Raw genomic sequence first — 24,673 nt, 5'->3', positions numbered from 1 at the left:
TTCCACATTGAATAGACTAAGGTCCTAAATGTGGGATCATCAAAATAATGGGAGACGCGTCCCGGTGGAGTGTCAACGTTGTCCGTTTGGCAGCGCTTGAGTGTTGTTTCTTAGAATTAGATTTCATATGAGCACATTGCGTCAATGCTGCTCCTTCGTTTTTAATAATAGGTACAGTTTCTGTTTAAGTTTTCTACTCCGGATATCTACACAAGTGGTGGTGTTAGGAGACACATCACAGTTCAGGCGTGTAGCATTCATTCAATTATTATTATAATTTACTGAGAGCTATCAAGGTTTCTCCATAGGAAAGTTACTGTACTCTGACAGGAAGCAACTATAAAAGCTGTTCAAATGCTTGGAAAATCGTCAATTTAAGGATTGATAACATAAAATTTGAAAAGGCACATGAGCCATTACTTTTAAAGGCCCATATCTAATATTTTATGACAAGAGATTGCAAACAAAACAATCATCTCTAATCCAAGAGAGTTGAACACTTCAGTAAAGTTCAGATCTATATAAACAAAAATGGAAATGTTCGTTTCTTCATAATCGCTAATCTCCAAAAGTTCTTCACCGATTGCATTGAAATTTTCACACAACGTTTCATTTGCATCTGAGCGGGTTTTTATATATATATATATATATATATATATATATATATATATATATATATATATATATATATATATATATATATATATATATATACTATATAGATGTCACGTCTGTGACGGGAAAAAACATGCTTTTTTGAAAAGCTGTGTTTTTCGTGTGTTTATCAAGTGAGGGAAATCTTCAAAACCTCTTTACCGATTGCTTTGAAATTCTTGACACAACATTGCATTCAAATTGGCGAGTGTTTTTCTATACCTACTATATACATGCCTCACTTGTGACAGGGAAAAAAACATGCTTTTTTTTTAAAACAGTGCCGTCTGTAGAATGTATGAGCAACACATGCTGTAATCTCCGAAAGTTCTTCACCGATTGCTTTTAAATTTTGACACAACGTTCCTTTCAAATACGTGCGTGTTTTTATATACCTATTATTTAGATGCCACACATGTGACAGGTAAAAAACATGCATTTTTTTTTTAAACAGTGTCATCTGTTGCACGTAAGAGCAACGTACGATATACAATATATGTTACGGTTCAATTTCAATGTTTCCGATTGCATTGATATATTGAATTTTCATAGATTTTGATTTATTTTCATTTTGATATAATTATTTTGTGTGACGTTGCATTAGAATTAAGCTCTGTTGTTTACCATACCGTTCATTTCGTGGGTATAGCTTATTTGTTTCTTATTTAATTGTTTTTCATTCAGTTTTTTAACTGTTCTTCTTATTTTTCAGTGCAATTGGTGGTGAAATTGAGCTGTGTCGATTGATCTGTGTTTGAATTGAAATATTTCGTTAATATTTTTTTTTTTTTGGAAAACAAGAAACTGGACCACACGTTTATCTCACAGCTGCAAATGTGCAACAAACAGCTATGAATCCACCGGCTACAACGTTAACTGCTTTCTTCATGTTATGTCAAAATGACGCGTTTGCGAAGACACTGCTGTATTCGGAAGTGCATATGTATTACACATGGAATGCCAGTAGAAAATAATTTGAACGACGTAAACGAGGAGAGCGAGTCGATGGACAACCAGGCATATTCAAACAAACTACGATAGGCAGACTGTGCACCGTGCATCCCAATCAAGATTAATGCTTCTTTCTTTGTTAGCTGTTGGCCAATGTGCCTGGTCCAACGTCTTTCCAGCAATTAAGATTTGTCAGCGGCGTAACACATGCCACTTTCCGTAGTGCATGTCAAGCTCTGAATTTATTGGAAAACGACCGACACTGGGATGTGTGAATTAATGACGCGTCTAACACGTCACATCCAAATCAAATTCGTGCATTGTTTGCAAGCATATTGACCACCGGCTCTCCTTCATCTCCAACAGAGTTATGGGAGAAACACAAATCACACATGGCTGAAGATATTGTCCGTCGAATACGCAAGGAAAATTCAAATATGAAAATGAATTTCACAGAAGAAATCTACAACGAAGCGTTGTTAATAATTGAAGATTTGTACTTAGAAATTGCGAACAAAGTTCTCAATCAGTTGGGAATACCATCACCGAATCGATCTGCTGCAGCTTTGTTCGATGTAAAATTGCGTCGTGAACTAAATTACAACATGGATGATCTGTCATCGTATGTACAATCAAATATTCTTAAGCTAACGCTTAAGCGAAAAGACATTTACAATCAAATAATTCAAACTGTCAATAACGGGTTTGGAGAAGTCGTCTTAGATGCGCCAGGAGGAACTGTAAAACTTATCATCAAATTAGATTGATTTTGGCAGCATTTCGATCCCAAAATGGCATAACCTTAGCTCTTGCATCGTCTGGAATAGCTGCATCATTGCTACCAGGTGGAAGAACTACAACTTCGTCTTTGAAATTGTCATTGAACATGCAACTCATGGAAACTCCCACGTACAACATTTCCAAAGCTTCCAGCATGGAAAAAGTATTGCAGAAATGTAAACTTATTGTTTGGGATGAATGCACAATGGCCCACAAAAAATCGTTCTAGGCTCTTGATCGACCATTGCAAGATTTGCGTAGAAACATCAGACCATTTGGGAACGCATTAATATTGCTTGCACGAGATTTCATGCAAAGATTACCCGTATTTTCTCGATCGACACCAGCGGATGAAATAAATGCTTGCCTGAAATACACTACTTTGTGGCTCCACGTAAAGACGTTAAAACTAACTACAAATATGCGTGTCCAGCTGCAAAACGATCCATCAGCTGAGATATTCTCACATCAGTTGCTGGAAATTGGGAACGGAAACGTGCCGGTTGATCTGACCTCAGGACGAATTTAATTGCCTCATAACTTCTGCAATTTAGTGACGTTAAAAGATGAATTGGTTGAAAAAGTATTTCACAATATTTAAACCAATTTTAAGAATCACGATTGGCTGAGTGAACGAGCTGTTCTTGCGGCCAAGAACAAAGACGTCTATGAACTTAACAATATTATTCAATCTAACATACAAAGCGAGGTAGTCACATACAAGTCCGTCGACACTGTTGTGGAAGCAGAAGAAGCAGTTAGTTACCCAACAGAATTATGGAATTCACTCGATCTGCAAGGGATACCACCGCACGTACTGCAATTGAAAATCGGCTTGCCAAATATCATGTTGCAAAAGCGAAACCAGCTGAAAGCTTAGCAAATGCACGCGGCTTGCAGTAAAAAAATATTCAGCAACGTCGTAGAAGCAACAATCTTGACAGGACCTTTCAAAGGTGAAGATGTCCTCATTCCTTTTCCTTTCCATTTAACCAGACTGAGCCACTGCAACGCATAGCGGGTTCAGCTAGTATCAGAATATATTGGAAGAATTGAAAGAAAAATGATTATTTTTGCATTAATTCATTTAAAAAATCTTCATTTATCATAGTCTGAAATACTACTATCTAAAATCGAAATCAGTACAAATTGTTGACATTTGACTGTCGTGACTATATGCGCTATATAAACAGGAGGATGGGGTGGGCAATAACACTCCACTTTATTATTTATTATGCTTCAACGAACATTGGCAATAACTCTCCATATTGTTCACCATTGTGTTCCTTGTAGCAATGGCAATAACACTCAACATTGTTCTTCGTTGCGTTCCTTGCAACAGTGGAATAACACTCCATAGTTTTTTTATTGTGTTCCTTGGAAAAATGGCAACAACACTTCACATTGTTTTTTATTGTGTTTCTTGGACCAGTGGCAATAATATTCAACATGGATCACTATTGTGCTCATTCTTATTTATTTTGTTCCTAGAATGGTGGTAATAACTCTCCACATTTGTTGTACTGTGTTCGTAGGATCAGTGGCAATGGCACCCCATATTGTTCTTTATTGTGTTCTTAGGTACTGTTTCAATAACACTCCACATTTTTCTGTTCTATATTCCATGGAACAATTGCAATAACACTCAACATTGTTCTTCATTGTGTTCCTTATAACAGTAGAAAAAACACTCCATATTTTTGTTTAATGTCTTCCTTGAAACAGTGACAATAACACTTCACATTGTTCTTTATTTTGTTCCTTGAAAAAGGGGCAATATTAATCCATGCTATTCTTTATTTTGTTCACTGGAACAGTGACAATGACAATCCATGTTGTTCTTTATTTTGTTACTTGCAACAGTGAAAATAACACTTCACATTGTTCTTTATTTTGTTCCATGAAATAGTGGCAATAACACTCGACATTATTCTTTTTTTTATTCAGTGGAACAGTGGCAATAACACTCCACATTGTTCTTTATTTTGTTCCTTGATCAGTGACAATAACATCCAACATTGTTCTTTATTTTGTTCCCTGGAATAGTGGCAATAACACTCCAAATTGTTCCTTATTTTTTTCCTTGGAACAATGGCAATAACACTCGACATTGTTATGTGTTGTGTTGGTAGCAATTTGTAATTCATGATGAACGTACATTTCCTTCTATTCCCTAATGTAATCGCAATCATGTAAAAGGTTATTACATGTAACGACATCTTCACTTTTGTTATGATGATGGTTTGCAGTCCGAGTGTTGATGTCTAACTTGTGCCTCCAGGGGGCGAGAATCACTATGGATGTAGTCCGAGTGTTGACGTCTAACTTGTGCCACCAGGGGGCGAGAATCACTATGGATGTAGTCCGAGTGTTGACGTCTAACTTGTGCCTCCAGGGGGCGAGAATCACTATGGATGTAGTCCGAGTGTTGACGTCTAACTTGTGCCTCCAGGGGGCGAGAATCACTATGGATGTAGTCCGAGTGTTGACGTCTAACTTGTGCCTCCAGGGGGCGAGAATCACTATGGATGTAGTCCGAGTGTTGACGTCTAACTTGTGCCTCCAGGGGGCGAGAATCACTATGGATGTAGTCCGAGTGTTGACGTCTAACTTGTGCCACCAGGGGGCGAGAATCACTATGGATGTAGTCCGAGTGTTGACGTCTAACTTGTGCCACCAGGGGGCGAGAATCACTGATTGATTGCTGGATAAAGTTTCTTTAAGGACTGGACCAATACCTGAGACTTTGAGAGTTACTTTAGCCATTTCATCTTGCTGCTTATTACCCGAAACATTAACATGTGTCAAGACGCAGCATGACTTGCTGTGTTCACAACTACACTCTACCTGAGTGTCTAATGTATACATTTCCATCACAATATTATTGTAATGAACTGTACACTGCAAGATCTGGAGTGTACTTCAGGGCCTGGAGTGTACTTCAGGGCCTGGAGTGTGCTTAAGGGCCGGGAGTGTACTTCAGGGCCTGGAGTGTACTTCAGGGCTTGGAGTGTACTTCAGGGCCTGGAGTGTACTTCAGGGCCTAGAGAGTACATAAGGGCCTGGAGTGTACTTCAGAGCCTGGAGTGTACTTCAGGGCATGGAGTGTACTTCAGGGTATCGACTGTCCTTTAAGGTCTGGAGAGTTCTTCGTGAACTGCATAGTTCAGGACCTGGAATATATTTTAGGACTTTGAGTGTACTTCAGGGTCTATCGTGTACTTCAGGACCTACAGTGTACTTCATTGCCTGGAGTGTACTTCATGGCCAGGTGTGTTCTTCAGGGTCTGGAGTGGACTTCAGGTCTTAGAGTGTACTTCAGGGCCTGTAGTGTACTTCAGAGACTGCAGTGTACTTCAGGGACTGCAGTGTACTTCTTCTCTTCTATTGGCATGTTTTTCTCATCACAATACTATTATATAAACATTAAACATTACCAATTAACCAGAGCAGTTCCTTCACTATTCGAGGAAAGGTAAGCAGCCATTATGCCATAAAACCAAAATAGATAAGGCACAGGATCAATATGATCATTTGGCCACAGGTCCGATTACACCATAACATTCATAGACTCCCGATATGAAACACCCAAGTTATTTCAGCTATCTGGTTATCTCGTACATTACACTCCTGAATAACAGCATCACCCTCACATGGAAACGTCAGGTACTTATGGGAAAGGAGAAAAATATTTAGTCCTCTGGTATAACAAAAGTTTGGTCCGTGGGGGTTGACAGCCCCTCCGTCCACTACCTCCACACGGGTCTCCTCTGACCACTACCTCCACACGTGTCTCCTCTGACCACTACCTCCACACGGGTCTCCTCTGACCACTACCTCCACACGGGTCTCCTCTGACCACTACCTCCACACGGGTCTCCTCTGACCACTACCTCCACACGGGTCTCCTCTGACCACTACCTCCACAATGGTCTCCTCTGTCCAATACGTCCACACGGGACTCCTCTGACCACTACCTCCACAACGGTCTCCTCTGTCCACTACGTCCACATGGGTCTCCTTCGTCTCCTACCTCCACACAAGTCTCTTCCGTCCACTACCTCCTCATGGGTCTCGTCCGTCCACTACCACCACACGGGTCTCGTCCGTCCACTACCACCACACGGGTCTCGTCCGTCCACTACCACCACATGGGTCTCGTCCGTCCACTACCACCACATGGGTCTCGTCCGTCCACTACCACCACACGGGTCTCGTCCGTCCACTACCACCACACGGGTCTCGTCCGTCCACTACCACCACATGGGTCTCTTCCGTCCACTACCACCACATGGGTCTCTTCCGTCCACTACCACCACATGGGTCTCCTCCGTCCACTACCACCACATGGGTCTCCTCCGTCCACTACCACCACATGAGTCTCGTCCGTCCACTACCACCACATGGGTCTCGTCCGTCCACTACCACCACATGGGTCTCGTCCGTCCACTACCACCACATGGGTCTCGTCCGTCCACTACCACCACATGGGTCTCGTTCGTCCACTACCACCACATGGGTCTCGTCCGTCCACTACCACCATACGGGTCTCGTCCGTCCACTACCTCCTCATGGGTCTCGTCCGCCCACTACCTCCATACGGGTCTCCTCCATCCACTACCTCTAGACTAGTCTCCTCCGTCCACTACCTCCATACGGGTCTCCTCAGTCCACTACCTCTAGACTAGTCTCCTCCGTCCACTACCTCCATACGGGTCTCCTCAGTCCACTACCTCTAGACTAGTCTCCTCCGTCCACTACCTCCATACGGGTCTCCTCAGTCCACTACCTCTAGACTAGTCTCCTCCGTCCACTACCTCCATACGGGTCTCCTCCGTCCACTACCTCTAGACTAGTCTCCTCCGTCCACTACCTCCATACGGGTCTCCTCAGTCCACTACCTCTAGACAAGTCTCCTCCGTCCACTACCTCTAGACAAGTCTCCTCCGTCTACTACTTCCACAATTGTCTCCTCCATCCACTACCTCCATACGGGTCTCCTCCGTCCACTACCTCCATACGGGTCTCCTCCGTCCACTACCTCCACACGAGTCTCCTCCGTCTACTACCTCCACACATTTATCCTCCGTCCACTACCTCCACACGAGTCTCCTCTGTCCACTACCTCCACACTGTTCTCCGTCCACAACCCATCCTCTGAATAGACAGTATGTTTTAATACTAAATGTTATAAGTACATATCCCGACATACATATTTAGTACATAATTGCAGTTATAGGGCTGTTACATTTACCGGCTGTATTCGTTTTCTCTAATGTAACGGGTCTCCTGTTTCCTTTCCTTAAATTATGCGGATACTCAGTCAATTTTGCGTATACTTAACACAAATATGGCCTATATTATTTAAATTATCATGAAAATTACCTGCTTTTGAGGGAAATAACTATGGCAGAAGCAGTCATTGGCATTCAAAGAACAGAAGGTATGAGATAACGATTTAATGAACGATTTAAATCCTAGATTTTGCTCGTTCGTCAATGAGAATTGATGCCAACGCACTGGCCAATAAACTGAATAATACTGGCCACTAAACAATAAACTGAACCTATCATAAAGAAGAACGACCAGCATTGACCGTCTAGTGCTCTCATAGAGTCTAACTGTAAAAGATAATGCCCAAGTCCTAACTAACAGTCAAATATTTATCATCACCCACGAAGCGAAGCCAAGCGGCCCCCAACATCACCTATCATGCTGTCATCCAATTGAAAAGACTTTTCTGATTTTACATAGGGTTACCGTGAGACACTAACAATAGTAGTCTTGAAGAGGAAAGGAAATTGGCAGCTTGTCGAAGGTTTGCCTTGATGATATTTTCCAGCTATATTCTGAAAGAAAAGTTAACAGATGTTTGTCTTTTACGCTTCGGCGAGTAGGCTGTTCCACCGATATTTACTAACCCTCTAGATGAATACTTATATCACAAAAACTGCACCTATCAGTAGGAAAAACATTAACCAGTCTCCAAATACCAGGACATGATTCAGGTTTCATGGATATATTCATTTTAGGGTGTTCTACTTCAATTCTCCAACTTTGTTTTGGAAATATGAAAAGTCACATCGTGGTGCATTCAGATGATAAAGCAAAATGACCTTTAGGCAGTCAGTCCAGAATGTGTGAATCTTTATACGTAGACATCTTATATATGTGAATATTCTCGTGTATATATCTATTTATTTATTTATTTATTTATATGAAAGAAGGTTCATTGGGTTGAAAAAGTAAAAATATTAATGTAATGATATAAACACCTTATTACAATGTACTGTTTCATCTTACATGATATATAAGTGTCATTAGTCTCGTAAATAATGTTCTTATTTTGCTGAAGATACTCTTATTGTTTAGTTAAGAGTGACAAGTACTGTACTGTAATTACCAACTCTGTATTTAGTGTTGTGCTTATCAGTTGAAGATGCTAGGAGTCGATACAAGAGTGTGCAGAGAGAGTTAGCAATTTAGTCTAGCAGGAATTCATACCTGTGATATTGTACAGAATTATATTACTGTACCTGAGTTTACATGAGAGCCACAAATGCTAGTGGTCTTGAAAAAGATGGGAAGCCGGCTGCTTGTAGAAGGCCCCTCCATTTGCCTTCATGATCTGTACGTACTTTAAAAGTTAGCAGAGTTTTGCCATTTACATGTTCGGCGGGTAGGTAGTTCCGTAAGTTAAAAATCTTGTGGATGAAAAAGCATCTCCTGTTCTCAGGAGATTTCTCCTATATTGTGGCTTTTTATGCTTGAAACCGTTTAATTATATTAAACAGTTTAAATATTAAAATTATATATATATATATATATATATATATATATATATATATATATATATATATATATATATATATATATACATATATATATATATATATATATATATATATATATATATATATATATATATATATATATATATATATATATATATATATATATATATATATATATATGTGTGTGTGTGTGTTTTTTAAATCTTTCTCAAAGAATAAATTTTGAATTTTAAATGTCAACCTCCTTAAATACAACTAGGTGACTACACTACAACTAGGTGAGTATATTTTCTTGTACATGTATTAGCATGACTCTGGCAGTTATATTAATCTGACTCTGGCATTGATATTACCCTGAATCAACACTGGAGAACATATTAGTCATACTCTGGATATGAATTACTGAATATCTGTTTATTATTTAGTTACGACCTGGTGCTACCTCACTCAGCTAATTTAGAACTTAAAACATGACATTAAACTTCAACAATATATTTACCTGAGTTTACCTGGTAAATATACTGTCTCTTATATCAATATTATATAACTCCCACTAATACCTCTGATGTTAATGATATTATCCTTTCTCTTAAAACAAGTCAGGTGCCCTAACTGAGATACAAACTGTAACGTACAAAAAAGCCTCTTGATTTTATGCTACAGCCATTGCATTGCTCTGCTACAAATCACTTGAACTCCACACCTTTCCTGATATTAAAAAAAAAAAGTTAGCCCAGTCCCTAAAAGTTTTGATCTCACTGATGTCAAAAAATTACAGACCAATATTAATCCAACCAACCTTGTCTTTAAAATATTTTAAAGTTAGTATACAAGCAACTTTACTCGTATGTATCTAAACACAATATGCTCTTGCCAATATGGCTTCAGACCCCCCAAAAACATCAATGATGCACGGATTAGTATGAACTTGATACATGCTGCTCTTGATAATAATGAGTACCTTGTTGGGATATTTCACGACCTACTTAAGGTTTTGACACTGTTAACCACAATAACCTCGTTCTTAAACTACAATATTATTGGGTCAGATGTCACTTCCTGCAATACCTTCAATCTTACCTTAGTGACAGGCTACAGTATGTTTCTGTGAATGAATTTAATATTATTTCTTAACAATTCTAACTGAATTGAGTTAGAGTTATTAATCTTAGCTTTTTGATCATCAAATTCAAATTCAATGTTTATTCAGGTAAAGTACATACATACAAGGTGCGATACAAATATTAATGAATTTATAGATAGAGCTAGTACATACAAAGCCTAAAGTCACCATTATGTAAAGCGTTTCAGGCATGAAAAACACTAAAGACTAAAACTTAATACTAATTGAGATTAAAGTATAAAATGTGTTGAGAAAATGTAAAAATAAAAAAGGGGAGAACATGGCAGAAAAACAGCAAAAAATACAATTTGGTCGACAAACAGCAATGTTTAAAAATAGCAGACATGGGTTGACATTATAGGGTTAAGGTAGGTAACAGGGAGTTAATTAGGTAGTGCTTAGTTTTTATCTTAAACTGGTTGATAGAGGTACACTCATTACATGATTGATAGTCAGAGGTACATGATTGGGAAGGTCATTCCACATTCTGGGTCCCTTGATTTGTAGAGCATTTCTAGTTTGATTAGGTCGTACTCTTGGAATATCAAAAAGGTATTTGTTTCTGGTATGGTGCTCATGGGTTCTGTTACAACCTTCAATGAAGCTTTTAAGGTCAGGATTTACATTACAGTTCAGCGTATATATATATATATATATATATATATATATATATATATATATATATATATATATATATATATATATATATATATATATATATATATATATATATATATATATATTATTAAATATGACCGAAAAAGTAAGATTAATAATTCTAACACGAATTTTCTCTATCTTTCGTACATTTCTTTTCACTGTTGGTGGTAATTCAAAAATCAATTCTCCAAAATTCATTTTTATTTCTAGTCTGACGCGACACTTGAGCGCGTTTCGTAAAACTTATTACATTTTCAAAGATTTAGTATACACATATACAACTGAATAGAACTTACACATCACCGATTTGTTTATATCTACATTTGAGTGAGGTGGATGGGGTGAGGTGGTATTTAATAGGGTATTAAATTCATCAACACAAGACAGAACACGAAACAATGGGTATTGAATAGAAGTGATTGTAGAAAGCCTATTGGTCCATATTTCTTGATGCTTCTATATTGGAGCAGAGTCTTGAGGTGGGTAGAATATAGTTGTGCATTAATTGGCTGTTGATTGCTGGTGTTGACTTCTTAATGTGTAGTGCCTCGCAAACGTCAAGCCGCCTGCTATCGCTGTATCTATCGATGATTTCTGTGTTGTTTACTAGGATTTCTCTGGCGATGATTTGGTTGTGGGAAGAGATTATATGTTCCTTAATGGAGCCCTGTTGCTTATGCATCGTTAAATGCCTAGAAAGAGATGTTGTTGTCTTGCCTATATACTGGGTTTTTTGGAGCTTACAGTCCCCAAGAGGGCATTTGAAGGCATAGACGACGTTGGTCTCTTTTAAAGCGTTCTGCTTTGTGTCTGGAGAGTTTCTCATGAGTAGGCTGGTCGTTTTTCTGGTTTTATAGTAAATCGTCGGTTATATCCTCTGATTTTTGTCTGTAGGGATAACGTTTCTATTAACAATATCTTTTAGGACCCTTTCCTCCGTTTTATGAGCTGTGGAAAAGAAGTTCCTGTAAAATAGTCTAATAGGGGGTATAGGTGTTCTGTTAGTTGTCTCTTCAGAGGTTGCATGGCGTTTCACTTTCCTTCTTATGACGTCTTCGACGAAACCATTGGAGAAGCCGTTGTTGACTAGGACCTGCCTTACCCTACAGAGTTCTTCGTCGACTTGCTTCCATTCTGAGCTGTGGCTGAGAGCACGGTCGACATATGCGTTAACAACACTCCTCTTGTACCTGTCTGGGCAGTCGCTGTTGGCATTTAGGCCCATTCCTATGTTCATTTCCTTAGTGTAGACTGCAGTGTGGAAACCTCCGCTCTTTTCCATGACTGTTACATCTAGAAAGGGCAGCTTCCCATCCTTTTCCATCTCGTAAGTGAAACGCAGCACGGAACTCTGCTCAAATGCCTCCTTCAGCTCCTGCAGATGTCTGACATCAGGTACCTGTGTAAAAATGTCGTCAACATACCTGCAGTATATGGCCGGTTTCAAGTTCATGTCGACTAAGACTTTTTGTTCGATGGTTCCCATGTATAAGTTTGCAAACAGGACACCTAGGGGAGAACCCATGGCAACCCCATCTACTTGCTTATACATGTGCCCATCCGGGCTCAAGAAGGGTGCCTCTTTAGTACAAGCTTGGAGTAGTTTCCTTAGGATATTTTCTGGTACTAAAGAGGCACCCTTCTTGAGCCCGGATGGGCACATGTATAAGCAAGTAGATTGGGTCGCCATGGGTTCTCCCCTAGGTGTCCTGTTTGCAAACTTCTACATGGGTACCATCGAGCAAAAAGTCTTAGTCGACACGAACTTAAAACCGGCCATATACTGCAGGTATGTTGACGACATTTTTACACAGGTACCTGATGTCAGACATCTGCAGGAGCTGAAGGAGGCATTTGAGCAGAGTTCCGTGCTGCGTTTCACTTACGAGATGGAAAAGGATGGGAAGCTGCCCTTTTTAGATGTAACAGTCATGGAAAAGAGCGGAGGTTTCCACACTGCAGTCTACACTAAGGAAACGAACATAGGAATGTGCCTAAATGCCAACAGCGACTGCCCTGACAGGTACAAGAGGAGTGTTGTTAACGCATATGTCGACCGTGCTCTCAGCCACAGCTCAGAATGGAAGCAAGTCGACGAAGAACTCTGTAGGGTAAGGCAGGTCCTAGTCAACAATGGCTTCTCCAATGGTTTCGTCGAAGACGTCATAAGAAGGAAAGTGAAACGCCATGCAACCTCTGAAGAGACAACTAACAGAACACCTATACCCCCTATTAGACTATTTTACAGGAACTTCTTTTCCACAGCTCATAAAACGGAGGAAAGGGTCCTAAAAGATATTGTTAATAGAAACGTTATCCCTACAGCCAAAAATCAGAGGATATAACCGACGATTTACTATAAAACCAGAAAAACGGCCAGCCTACTCATGAGAAACTCTCCAGACACAAAGCAGAACGCTTTAAAAGAGACCAACGTCGTCTATGCCTTCAAATGCCCTCTTGGGGACTGTAAGCTCCAAAAAACCCAGTATATAAGCAAGACAACAACATCTCTTTCTAGGCGTTTAACGATGCATAAGCAACAGGGCTCCATTAAGGAACATATAATCTCTTCCCACAACCAAACCATCGCCAGAGAAATCCTAGTAAACAACACAGAAATCATCGATAGATACAGCGATAGCAGGCGGCTTGACGTTTGCGAGGCACTACACATTAAGAAGTCAACACCAGCAATCAACAGCCAATTAATGCACAACTATATTCTACCCACCTCAAGACTCCGCTCCAATATAGAAGCATCAAGAAATATGGACCAATAGGCTTTCTACAATCACTTCTATTCAATTCCTATTGTTTCGTGTTCTATCTTGTGTTGATGAATTTAATACCCTATTAAATACCACCTCACCCCATCCACCTCACTCAAATGTAGATATAAACAAATCGGAGATGTGTAAGTTTTATTCAGTTGTGTATGTGTAAACTAAAGTCTTTGAAAATGTATTAAGTTTTACGAAACGCGCTCAAGTGTCGCGTCAGACTAGAAATAAAAATGAATTTTGGAGAATTGATTTTTGAATTACCACCAACAGTGAAAAGAAATGTACGAAAGATAGAGAAAATTCGTGTTAGAATTATTAATCTTACTTTTTCGGTCATATTTAATAATATATATATATATATATATATATATATGTCGTACCTAGTAGCCAGAACTCACTTCTCAGCCTACTATTCAAGGCCCGATTTGCTTAATAAGCTAAGTTTTCCTGAATTAATATATTTTTTCTAATTTTTTTCTTATGAAATGATAAAGCTACCCATTTCATTATGTATGAGGTCAATTTTTTTTTATTGGAGTTAAAATTAACGTAGATATATGACCGAACCTAACCAACCCTACCTAACCTAACCTAACCTATCTTTATAGGTTAGGTTTGGTTAGGTAGCCGAAAAAGTTAGGTTAGGTTAGGTTAGGTAGGTTAGGTAGTCGAAAAACAATTAATTCATGAAAACTTGGCTTATTAGGCAAATCGGGCCTTGCATAGTAGGCTGAGAAGTGCGTTCTGGCTACTAGGTACGACATATATATATATATATATATATATATATATATATATATATATATATATATATATATATATATATATATATATATATATACATATATATATATATATATATATATATATATATATATATATATATATATATATATATATATATATATATATATATATATATATATATATATATGTCGTACCTAGTAGCCAGAACGCACTTCTCAGCCTACTATGCAAGGCCCGATTTGCCTAATAAGCCAACTTTTCATGAATTAATTGTTTTTCGACGGCCTAACCTACCTAACCTAACCTAACCTAACTTTTTCAGCTACCTAACCTAACCTAACCTATAAAGATAGGTTAGGTTAGGTTAGGTAGGGCTGGTTAGGTTCGGTCATATATCTATGTTAATTTTAACTCCAATAAAAAAAAATTGACCTCATACAAAATGAAATGGGTAGCTTTATCATTTCATAAGAAAAAAATTAGAGAAAACATATTAATTCAAGAAAACTTGGCTTATTAGGCAAATCGGACCTTGCATAGTAGTCCAAAAAGTGCATTCTGGCTACTAGGTACGACATATATATATATATATATATATATATATATATATATATATATATATATATATATATATATATATATATATATATATATATATATATATATATATGTAGGCAAATTTATTTCATTATGTATTAGCTATTGCAGTACTTTGTGCCGTACATCACCATTTCCGGCCCCTCTACCCGTTCATACTATCGTGCTACAGTGGCGAGTCAAAACTGCTCTTTGGTGAACATGAAATCTGGTCATGTGAAGGTGTTCAGCAAGGTGATCCTCCTGCTCCCCTTCTTTTCTGCTTAGTCTTAAAAGAAATCACCGAAAGCTTGGCCAGTGAGTTCAACATCGTGTTTTTGGATGATGGCACTATAGCTGGCACCGTAGACCACCTCTTGGCAGATATCAGGAAAATAAGGGAGCAAGAAGTAAGCCTGGGTCTCGTCTTGAACCCTTCCAAGTGTGAAGTAGTCTCCTCCAACCCAGACATCGTAGCTAGAATAAGGTCTGCCTTGCCTGGAGCCCATGTCATTAGAGCCGAGAACAGCACCCTCCTTGCAGCTCCCCTCGGGTCTAACGCCATTGAGGAGATCCTTGACAAGAAAATCGCAGATCTTAGGAGGATGGAAGACAGGATAGGTGACATCGACGCCCACTATGCTTTTTATCTCCTCACCAAATGCCTATCCCTTCCGAGGCTAACCTACTTTCTGAGGTGCGCCCCGTCTTACGACAGCCGAAACTTGAGGAGTATGACCTCTTACTGAAGACCATGCTGGAAAAAGTTGTTAACCTCTCCCTCAACGAATGCCAGTGGAAACAAGCCACTCTTCCTGTTAGGCTCGGTGGCTTGGGTGCCCGCACCGCCACCCAAATTGCTGTCCCAGCCTTCCTGTCTTCCTCCTCAGCATCAGATGACCTGGTTAAGGAAATTCTACCTGACACCCTGAGTGATGTAGCGGGGATACAGGACCCCCACTACACAGAATGCGACACGAAATGGGGTGCCATGGCAGACCCAGCACTCAGACCAGCCAAGCCGAAAGCCAAGAAACAATCCAGTTGGGACAGCTCCATTGTAGACAAAGTAGCCACAGTTTTGCTGGAGGCAGCAACAACCCCCAGTGATCGTGCACGCCTCACAGCTGTGCAGGCTCCCCATGCATGGGACTTCCTTTTGGCAGTCCCTATGTCTGCGACAGGCACACGTCTTGATCCGCAGGAGCTCCGTATTGCAGTCGCTCTCCGTCTTGCTGCCCCTATCCACACTGTTCATAGGTGTATTTGCGGCGAGGCAGATGCTGACGAATATGGATTGCATGGCCTGCACTGTGGAAAATCTGGTGGTTGGCACACTAGACACGACGAAGTCAATGACATCATCAAAAGAAGCCTTGCCTTTGCTCAGTGTCCAACAGAGAGAGAGCCCCGCAACCTACTGAACCGTGACTCTGTTAGCTTTGCCGGCCGACCAGACGGAATCACACTACGACCGTGGAAGGGTGGCAGACAGTTGGCATGGGACTATACTTGTGTATCCACCCTGGCAACCACATACATCAACCTCTCTGCCGGCACAGCAGGAGCCGCGGCAACACGCAGAGAAAGAGACAAGTCAGCCAAGTACAGGCAATTAGATCATCGGTACAACTTCGTTCCAATAGGGTCTGAGACCCTAGGCCCATGGGGAGAGAGTGCAAGAAGGTTTCTCAAGGATCTTGGTTCCAAGCTCATTGACACCACAAGAGCCCCTAGAGCAGCAAGTTTTCTCTTTCAGCGCCTCAGTGTCGCGATCCAGAGGGGGAATGCTCGCTGCATCCTCGGTTCCTGCCCGGCGTCGGAGGAGTTCGAGGAAATTTACAGCCTCTAGGAAGCAAACCTTTTTTTTTGTGTCCTCTTAATGTTAATTTTTTGTATAAAATCAGATATGTAATTGTATAACTTGCATAATAAAGTGTACACCATAAAAAAAGAGGGGTTGTGGTAGGAGAAGCGAACACTCTTACGTATTCAGAGTTAAATGGCATGTTTTTCCCTGAATGCTCTGTGTTCCCTTCTCTGAGGCTGTGGGTCCCTATAATTGCACCAGAGGTGGTACCCCCTTATATATATATATATATATATATATATATATATATATATATATATATATATATATATATATATATATATATATATATATACCACTGTCAGTGGTATACCACAACCACCACTGCCAATGACTATAACCATCAGCCACCACTTTCATCAACCACTACCTTTAACCATCACTACTGCCAGACACAAAAATCAACCACCACTGCCACCAACCACAATCGTTACCAACCATTGCAACCAATCAGAGCCATCAACCACAATTGCCACCAATCACCACTGCCACAATAATCAACCACCACTACCACAACCATCAACCACCAATGCCACAACCATCTACTACCACTGCCACCAGCCACAGCACCACTGACACCAACCATAACCATCATCCACTGCTGCCTCCAACCACAACCACCATTGTTATCAACCACAACCATTCCTGCAACCAACCACAAACATCAATCACTGTTGCCTCCAACCACAACCACCACCAAGCACTGACACCAATCACAATCGTCAACCACCATTTGCTCTAACTACAACTATCAACAACCACTAGCACCATCCGAAACCAACCACCATTGGTTATAATCACAACTATTAAGAACCACTGGCACCATTCCCAACCAACAACCACTGCCCCCGAACCATGAACCAACACTGCAACCAACCACAACTATCAACTACCATTGACACAAACCACAACATTCAACCACCACAGCAATGAACCAAAACCATCACCACCACTGCCACTAGCAACAATTATCAACCATCACTGCCCACAGCCACAACAATCAACCACCACTGCCACTTAGCACAACCTTAAACCTCAACTACTACCAACAGCAACAATCAACCACCATTGCCACCAACCACAACCATTATCAACCACATCCCTCAACCTCAACCATCTATCCCCACTGCCACCACCCACCAACTAAAACCACCACAGCCACCCACCACAGGCAGGAACAACCACTGCCACCCACCACCGGCAGGAACCACTACTGGCACCAACCACAACAATCAACCACCATTGACACTAACCACAACCATTAACCACCACAGCCACAAACCACAACCATCAACTTGCACTTCCACGTCAATAACAACCATCAACTTCCCCTGCCACAAACAACAACCATCTACCAACACTGCCACCAACCACCAACAAAACCCATCACTGCCACCAACCACAACCACCCAACTCAACAACCATCAACAACGAATACCACCAACAGTACCACAACCACGACCAAAAGCTTATTCTAACAACAATCACCAACAACTACTACCACAAACATCAACCACTAACAACTACCACCATCAACAACCGATGCCACCGCCAACCTCAATCAACACCAACAAGAACCAACAACAACCACCAAGCACAACCAACAACAACAACCACTGCCACCAACAACAACTATCAACCACCACTGCAACTAACCATGGCCAGCAAGTGTCACATTCACCAATCACTACCTTCAACTACAACTGCTACCAATAAAAAAATCAACCACAACTGCCACCAACTACAACCATTACCAACCATTGCCACCAATCAGGCCAATCACCTACAACTGGCACAGCCATCAACAACTACTGGCACCAACCACAACTATCTACCACCACTGCCACAAACCACAACAATCAACCACCACTGTAACGAACCATAACAATCAACCACCTCTGCCACCAGCAACATTTATCAACGACCACTGCCTTCAACCACAACATTCAACCAACTCTGCCACTAACCACAACCTTCAACCACCACTATTGCCAACTACAACAATCAACTACCATTGCCACCAACCACATCCATCAGCCATCACTGCCAACAACCACTCTCACCAACCACAACCATCAACCACAATCATCTAACCCCAATGCCACCACCCACAAACAAAAACCACACTGCCCCCAGCCACAGCCATGAACCACCACAGCTACCAACAACAACCAGGAACCATAACTGCCACCAAACTCAACCATCAACCACCACTGCCTTCAACCAAAACCATCAACCACCACTACCACCAACCACAAACATCAACTACCACTGCCACGTCAACCACAACCATCAACTACCACTGCCGCCAAAAATACCCATCTACCAACACTGCCACTAACCACAACCATCTACTAACACTGCCATCAACTACCACCATCTACCAACACTGCCACCAATATCTACTAACACAGCTACCAACACTGCCACCAATATCTACTAACACAGCTACCAACGACCACCATCTACCAACACTGCTACCAATATCTACTAACACAGCTACCAACGACCACCATCTACCAACACTGCTACCAATATCTACTAACACAGCTACCAACGACCACCATCTACCAACAGTGCCACTATCCACAGCCATCTACCATCACTGATACCAACCACAATCATCTACCATCACTGATACCAACCACAATCATCTACCAACACTGCTACCAACCACCACCATCTACCAACACTGCCACCAAACTCAACCATCTACCAACACTGCCACCAACCACATCATCTACCAACATTGCCACCAAACTCAACCATCTACCAACACTGCCACCACCCACAACCATCTACCAACACTGCCACCAACCACAACCATCTACCAACACTGTCACCAACCATAACCATCTACTACCACTACCATCAACCACAAACAACAACCACCACCACAACGGATTTTGCATTAATAACGTAAAAATAACGTAATGAATAAAAATTTTGAACTAACCTCTATTACGCTCATGTTTAATTTCTAATAATATTTTCTATATATTTTGTTCCTATATATATCATAAATAGTAGAAACGACTTTTATGCATTATTTAAGGTTGCCACAAGGTCTCAAATATGTTTTACATAACTCTGTGTAGTAACTTGTGGCAACCAATTTACCACTCCACACGTACTGGCAACCTAAAACCTAAATTTTTTTGCTGGGTAGTGTAGTTTAGGGTCTGGAGTGTATTGGTATGCTTGGAGTGTACATTTCGTCATGTCGTATACTTCAGGGCATGGAGGTTACTTTAAGGCTTGTTTTGTACTTCAGGGTCTGAAGTGTACTTCATATCTTTATAAATACTTCAAAATCTGGAGTGTTTTTCAGGGCCTGCAGTTCGCTTCAGGGTCTGGAGAGTTCTTCATGGTTTGCATTTCAGGAATTGGGGGTGTTCTGTAGTACCTGGATTGTACTTCATGGCCTGGAATGTACTTCAGATATTGGAGGGTTCTTCAAGGCCTGGAGTGTACTTGAGGGCCTGGAGTGTACTTCAGATCCTGGAGTGTACTTCAGATCCTGGAGTGTACTTCAAGGCATGGAGTGTGCTTCAAGTAATAATTAGTACTTTAAGGTCTAAAGTGTACCTCCGGTCCTGCAGTGTGCTTAAGAGTCTGAAGTGTACTTCTGGGCCTGGAGCATACATCAGGGTTTGAAGTGTTCTTCACATCCTTGATTGTACTTCAGATTCTGTAGTGTTCTTTATGGTCTGGAGTGTCTTTCAGGGTCTGGAATATTCTTCATGGTCTGGAGTGTCTTTCAGGGTCTGGAATATTCTTCATGGTCTGGAGTGTCTTTCAGGGTCTGGAATATTCTTCATGGTCTGAAATATTCTTCATGGTCTGGAGTGTCTTTCAGGGTCCGGAATATTCTTCATGGTCTGGAGTGTCTTTCAGTGTCTGGAATATTCTTCATGGTCTGGAGTGTCTTTCAGGGTCTGGAATATTCTTCATGGTCTGGAATATTCTTCATGGTCTGGAGTGTCTTTCAGGGTCCGGAATATTCTTCATGGTCTGGAGTGTCTTTCAGGGTCCGGAATATTCTTCATGGTCTGGAGTGTCTTTCAGGGTCTGAAATATTCTTCATGGTCTGGAGTGTCTTTCAGGGTCCGGAATATTCTTCATGGTCTGGAGTGTCTTTCAGGGTCCGGAATATTCTTCATGGTCTGGAGTGTCTTTCAGGGTCTGGAATATTCTTCATGGTCTGGAATATTCTTCATGGTCTTTAGTGCAATTTATATCCTGGAGTGTACTTCAATGCCAAGAGTGGACCTCAGATCATGAAGTGTACTTCAGGGTCTGGAGTATACTTCAGAGCCTGGAGTGCACGTTAGGGTCTGAAATGTCCTTCACGTCCTTGAGTGTACTTCTGGGCCTAGTGTGTTCTTCGAGCTTTAAGGGGGCATCAGTCCAAAAATATGCAATAAATAAAAACTAGTTCGATTTCAATCAAACTTTTTTGACGAGTTGTATATGAAAAGGGTTTCATCTGGTCCAAGTCTCAGCATTGTAGCTTAAATAGGAAGGGAGAAAAAATATTGAAATATGTGTCAAAATTTTTCCAAAATGGTCAAAAATTAACATCAAACACAAGTGTCAACTGAAATCATGTCTATGATCACAATAGCATATAAAAAAATATTTAATAATTAGTTTTATCCAAAAAAATGTAGTAAATTTTTTTATATTTTTTTCTTATTTGTTTATCGGGCGATTTGCATGAAACTTATACACCTGAATGCACGTAAGCCTATCTCTAAGGGTGCCAACGGTGCCAGGAAATTGGTTGATGTCAATCTCAGCCACAGATGGCAGCACCTTAGACTTAATTTTTAACTGATTTTTTCTAGTAACATAAAGGTTCCTATAACTCTTTCATTTTATGTTCAGTTTACATGAAACTTACAACTTATATGTAGAGTTTATGTTTCTACAAATTTGTAGAAAGAGCATTTTTTCCTAAATTCATTTATTGATGTCATAATAGTAATAAACCATGATATATTTGCATATTTTTGTTATGGAACTTCTGGAGCGTACTTCATGGTCTGAATGCACTTCAGGATATGGAGTGCACTTCAGGGAGTAGAGTAATTTAGGTCCTGAAGTGTTCCTAAGGCCTGGTGTGTACTACGGAGTTTTTAGCGTTTTTCGAGGTCTGAACGTGTACTTCAGGGTCTGGAGTGTACTTTGGGTCTTACAGCAAACATTAGGACTTTGAGTATGCTTCAGGACCTTAATTGTATGCCGAACTTTGAAAGTAATTCTGGGCCTGGAGTGTACTTCAGGGCCTGGAGTATACTTCAGGGCCTGGGGTGTACTTCAGTGTCTGAAATGTATTTCACGTCCTGGATTGTACGTCAGGGTCTGAAGTTTACTTCAGGTACCTGAGTGTTCTTCAGGGCCTAGAGTGTACTTCAGGGCCTGGAGTGTACTTCAGGGTCTGGAGTGTTCTTTAATGCCTGGAGATTTCTTACGGGAATGGAGTGTTCTTCATGGCTTGGACTTTGCTTCAGGATCTTTAGCGTTATCTTGCGGATGTCTTGAGAGGATTTCGGGACTTAGCCTCCCCGCGGCCCGGTCCTCGACCAGGCCTACTTTTTTGTTATACACCCCCAGGAAACAGCCCGTAGCAGCTTTCTAACTCCCAGGTACCTATTTACTGCTAGGTAACAGGGGCATCAGGGTGAAAGAAACTCTGCCCATTTTGTTTCAGCCTCCACTGCGGATCAAACCCGAAACTTCAGGACTACGAATCTGAAGCGCTGTCCACTCAGCTGTCAGGCCCCTTGAAGCGTACTTCAAGCTGTGGAATGTACTTCAGGGTCTGGAGTGTACTTCACGGTCTGTAGCGTTCTTCAGGGTTTCTAGTGTAATTATGAGCCTGGAGTGTTTTTTAAATTCTGAAGTTTACTTAAGGCCTTGGATTGTACTCCATGGTCTAATGTGTATTTCAGGATCTGGAGTGTACGTCAGAGCATGGAGTGTACTTCAGGGATATAAATGTACTTTAGGGCCTGAAGTGTATTTCAGGGTTTGGAATGCACTCTTGGGCCTGGAGTGTACTTCATGGTCTGGAGTGTACTTAATGGTCTGGAGTGTACTTCATGGTCTGGAGTGTATTTCAGGTCCGGAGTGGAGTGTACTTCCATGCCTGCGTGTACGTCAGGGTGTGGAGTGTACTTCCGGGTCTGAAGTGTAATTCAGGGCTTGGAGCGTACTTCAAGGCCTGGAGTGCACAGTTTGGCCAGGTGTGTGCTTCATGAAGAGGTTAACATAATAAAATGTTGCCAATTACATACAAGTAAAAGTGTTTAATGAGTGGCTGGACATTCAGCGGTAAGATCAGGAGCAATATCACGGATGATGCTATATCCTTCAGTATTTAAATCTAATATATACAAAAATGTGAATTTATATTTACAAGAAATATAGCTTAATATTTGATGTGTTGGCAGGTGTGAAGGAGAGGGAGAACGCCACCCGCCGCCTCCTGGACACTCTGGACCAGCTGGAGTGCCTCAACAAGGCTCACCAAGCTGACAACCTCAAGCTGAAGGAAGAAAATACTCGCCTATATACAGCGAATCAATTGCTCGAGGAGGACAACAGGAAGACTAAGAACGAAGTGCACATTGCTCAGGAGGAGATTGTGCTATTAAAGTCCCAGATCCGTCTAGTGGAGGAGGACTCGAGGCTGGTCAAGGAGGAGATCCGTCAAGTGGAGGAGGACTCGAGGCTGGTCAAGGAGGATAACATGAAGACTAAGAACGAAGTGCGCCTTGTTCAGGAGGAAAATATTCAATTAAAGTCCCTGATCCGTCAAGTAGAGGAGGACTCGAGGCTGGTCAAGGAAGAGATCCGTCAAGCGGAGGAGGATTCGAGGCTGGTCAAGGAAGAAAACAGGAAGACTAAGAACGATGTTCGCATAGCAGAGGAGGCAAATCGTCGACTAATGGCTGACATTCGTCAAGTGGAGGAGGACTCAAGGCTGGTCAAGACGAAGAACCTACAGCTGGAGCTTGCGGAGACCCGAGCCCAGGAGAGGGTCAAGACGGCGTTGACGAGGGTCAGTGAGCTAGAGCGAGAGACACAACAGCTGCAAGAGTTAAATAATAACATAGTAGGAGAGAAAAGACTTGTTGAAGAGCAACTCTCACTCCTGGAGGAACAGGTCAGGGTCCTTCAAACAGCAAACGTTGTTCTGAAGGAAGAAAAAGAAGAAACAATCAGAAAGACTGAAGTGGAGAAAAGACTTATTGAAGAGCAACTCTCCGTCATTGAAGAAGAGGCCAGTAAGTTACGGGTTGGAAACACGGCTCTACAGAGTGAAAAAGACAGACAGGCACAGCAGCTCAGAAGTACTCAAGAGGAGAAGAACAAAATGGCAGAAAAGAGTAGCTTGATGGAAGAGGAACACGAGAAGTGCAAGAGGAATGTCAGTGAGCTGTCCATAAGGTAAACTGTGCTAGTTCACTTCTGACCTTCACTCTCCTTCCGCCTTCCTGCTTCGTTTGCCTTACTTCTCAGGGAGTAAGAAGGAGTGCTGTGTGTGTGAATGTGTGTATGAATGTGTGTATGAAAGTGTGTATGAATGTGTGTGTGAATGTGTGTATGAATGTGTGTGTGAATGTGTGTATGAATGTGTGTATGAATGTGAGTATGAATGTGTGTGTGAATGTGTGTATGAATGTGTGATTGAAAGTCAGACCATGATAGACACACCGAATGA

General features: G+C 41.1%; 1 protein-coding gene across 1 annotated transcript in view; it reads left to right on the top strand.

Annotated features, from left to right (window-relative positions):
- The first annotated feature begins 2,491 nt into the window (after nt 1-2,491).
- LOC138365091 (golgin subfamily A member 6-like protein 1) overlaps nt 2,492-24,673 on the top strand; it is a 187,344-nt gene continuing 165,162 nt past the window's right edge. The window contains exons 1-5 of the mRNA XM_069325202.1: nt 2,492-2,548; nt 2,999-3,142; nt 5,613-5,860; nt 20,273-20,496; nt 23,400-24,399. Of these exons, the coding sequence (XP_069181303.1) occupies nt 2,492-2,548; nt 2,999-3,142; nt 5,613-5,860; nt 20,273-20,496; nt 23,400-24,399 (1,673 nt within the window). The remainder of the gene's footprint in view (nt 2,549-2,998; nt 3,143-5,612; nt 5,861-20,272; nt 20,497-23,399; nt 24,400-24,673) is intronic.

Source organism: Procambarus clarkii, chromosome 15 (genome assembly GCF_040958095.1).
Source record: "Procambarus clarkii isolate CNS0578487 chromosome 15, FALCON_Pclarkii_2.0, whole genome shotgun sequence".
Taxonomy (NCBI): domain Eukaryota; kingdom Metazoa; phylum Arthropoda; class Malacostraca; order Decapoda; family Cambaridae; genus Procambarus; species Procambarus clarkii.
The sequence above is the reverse complement of the archived record's forward strand: the minus strand, read 5'-3'. Positions and strand labels throughout refer to the sequence as shown.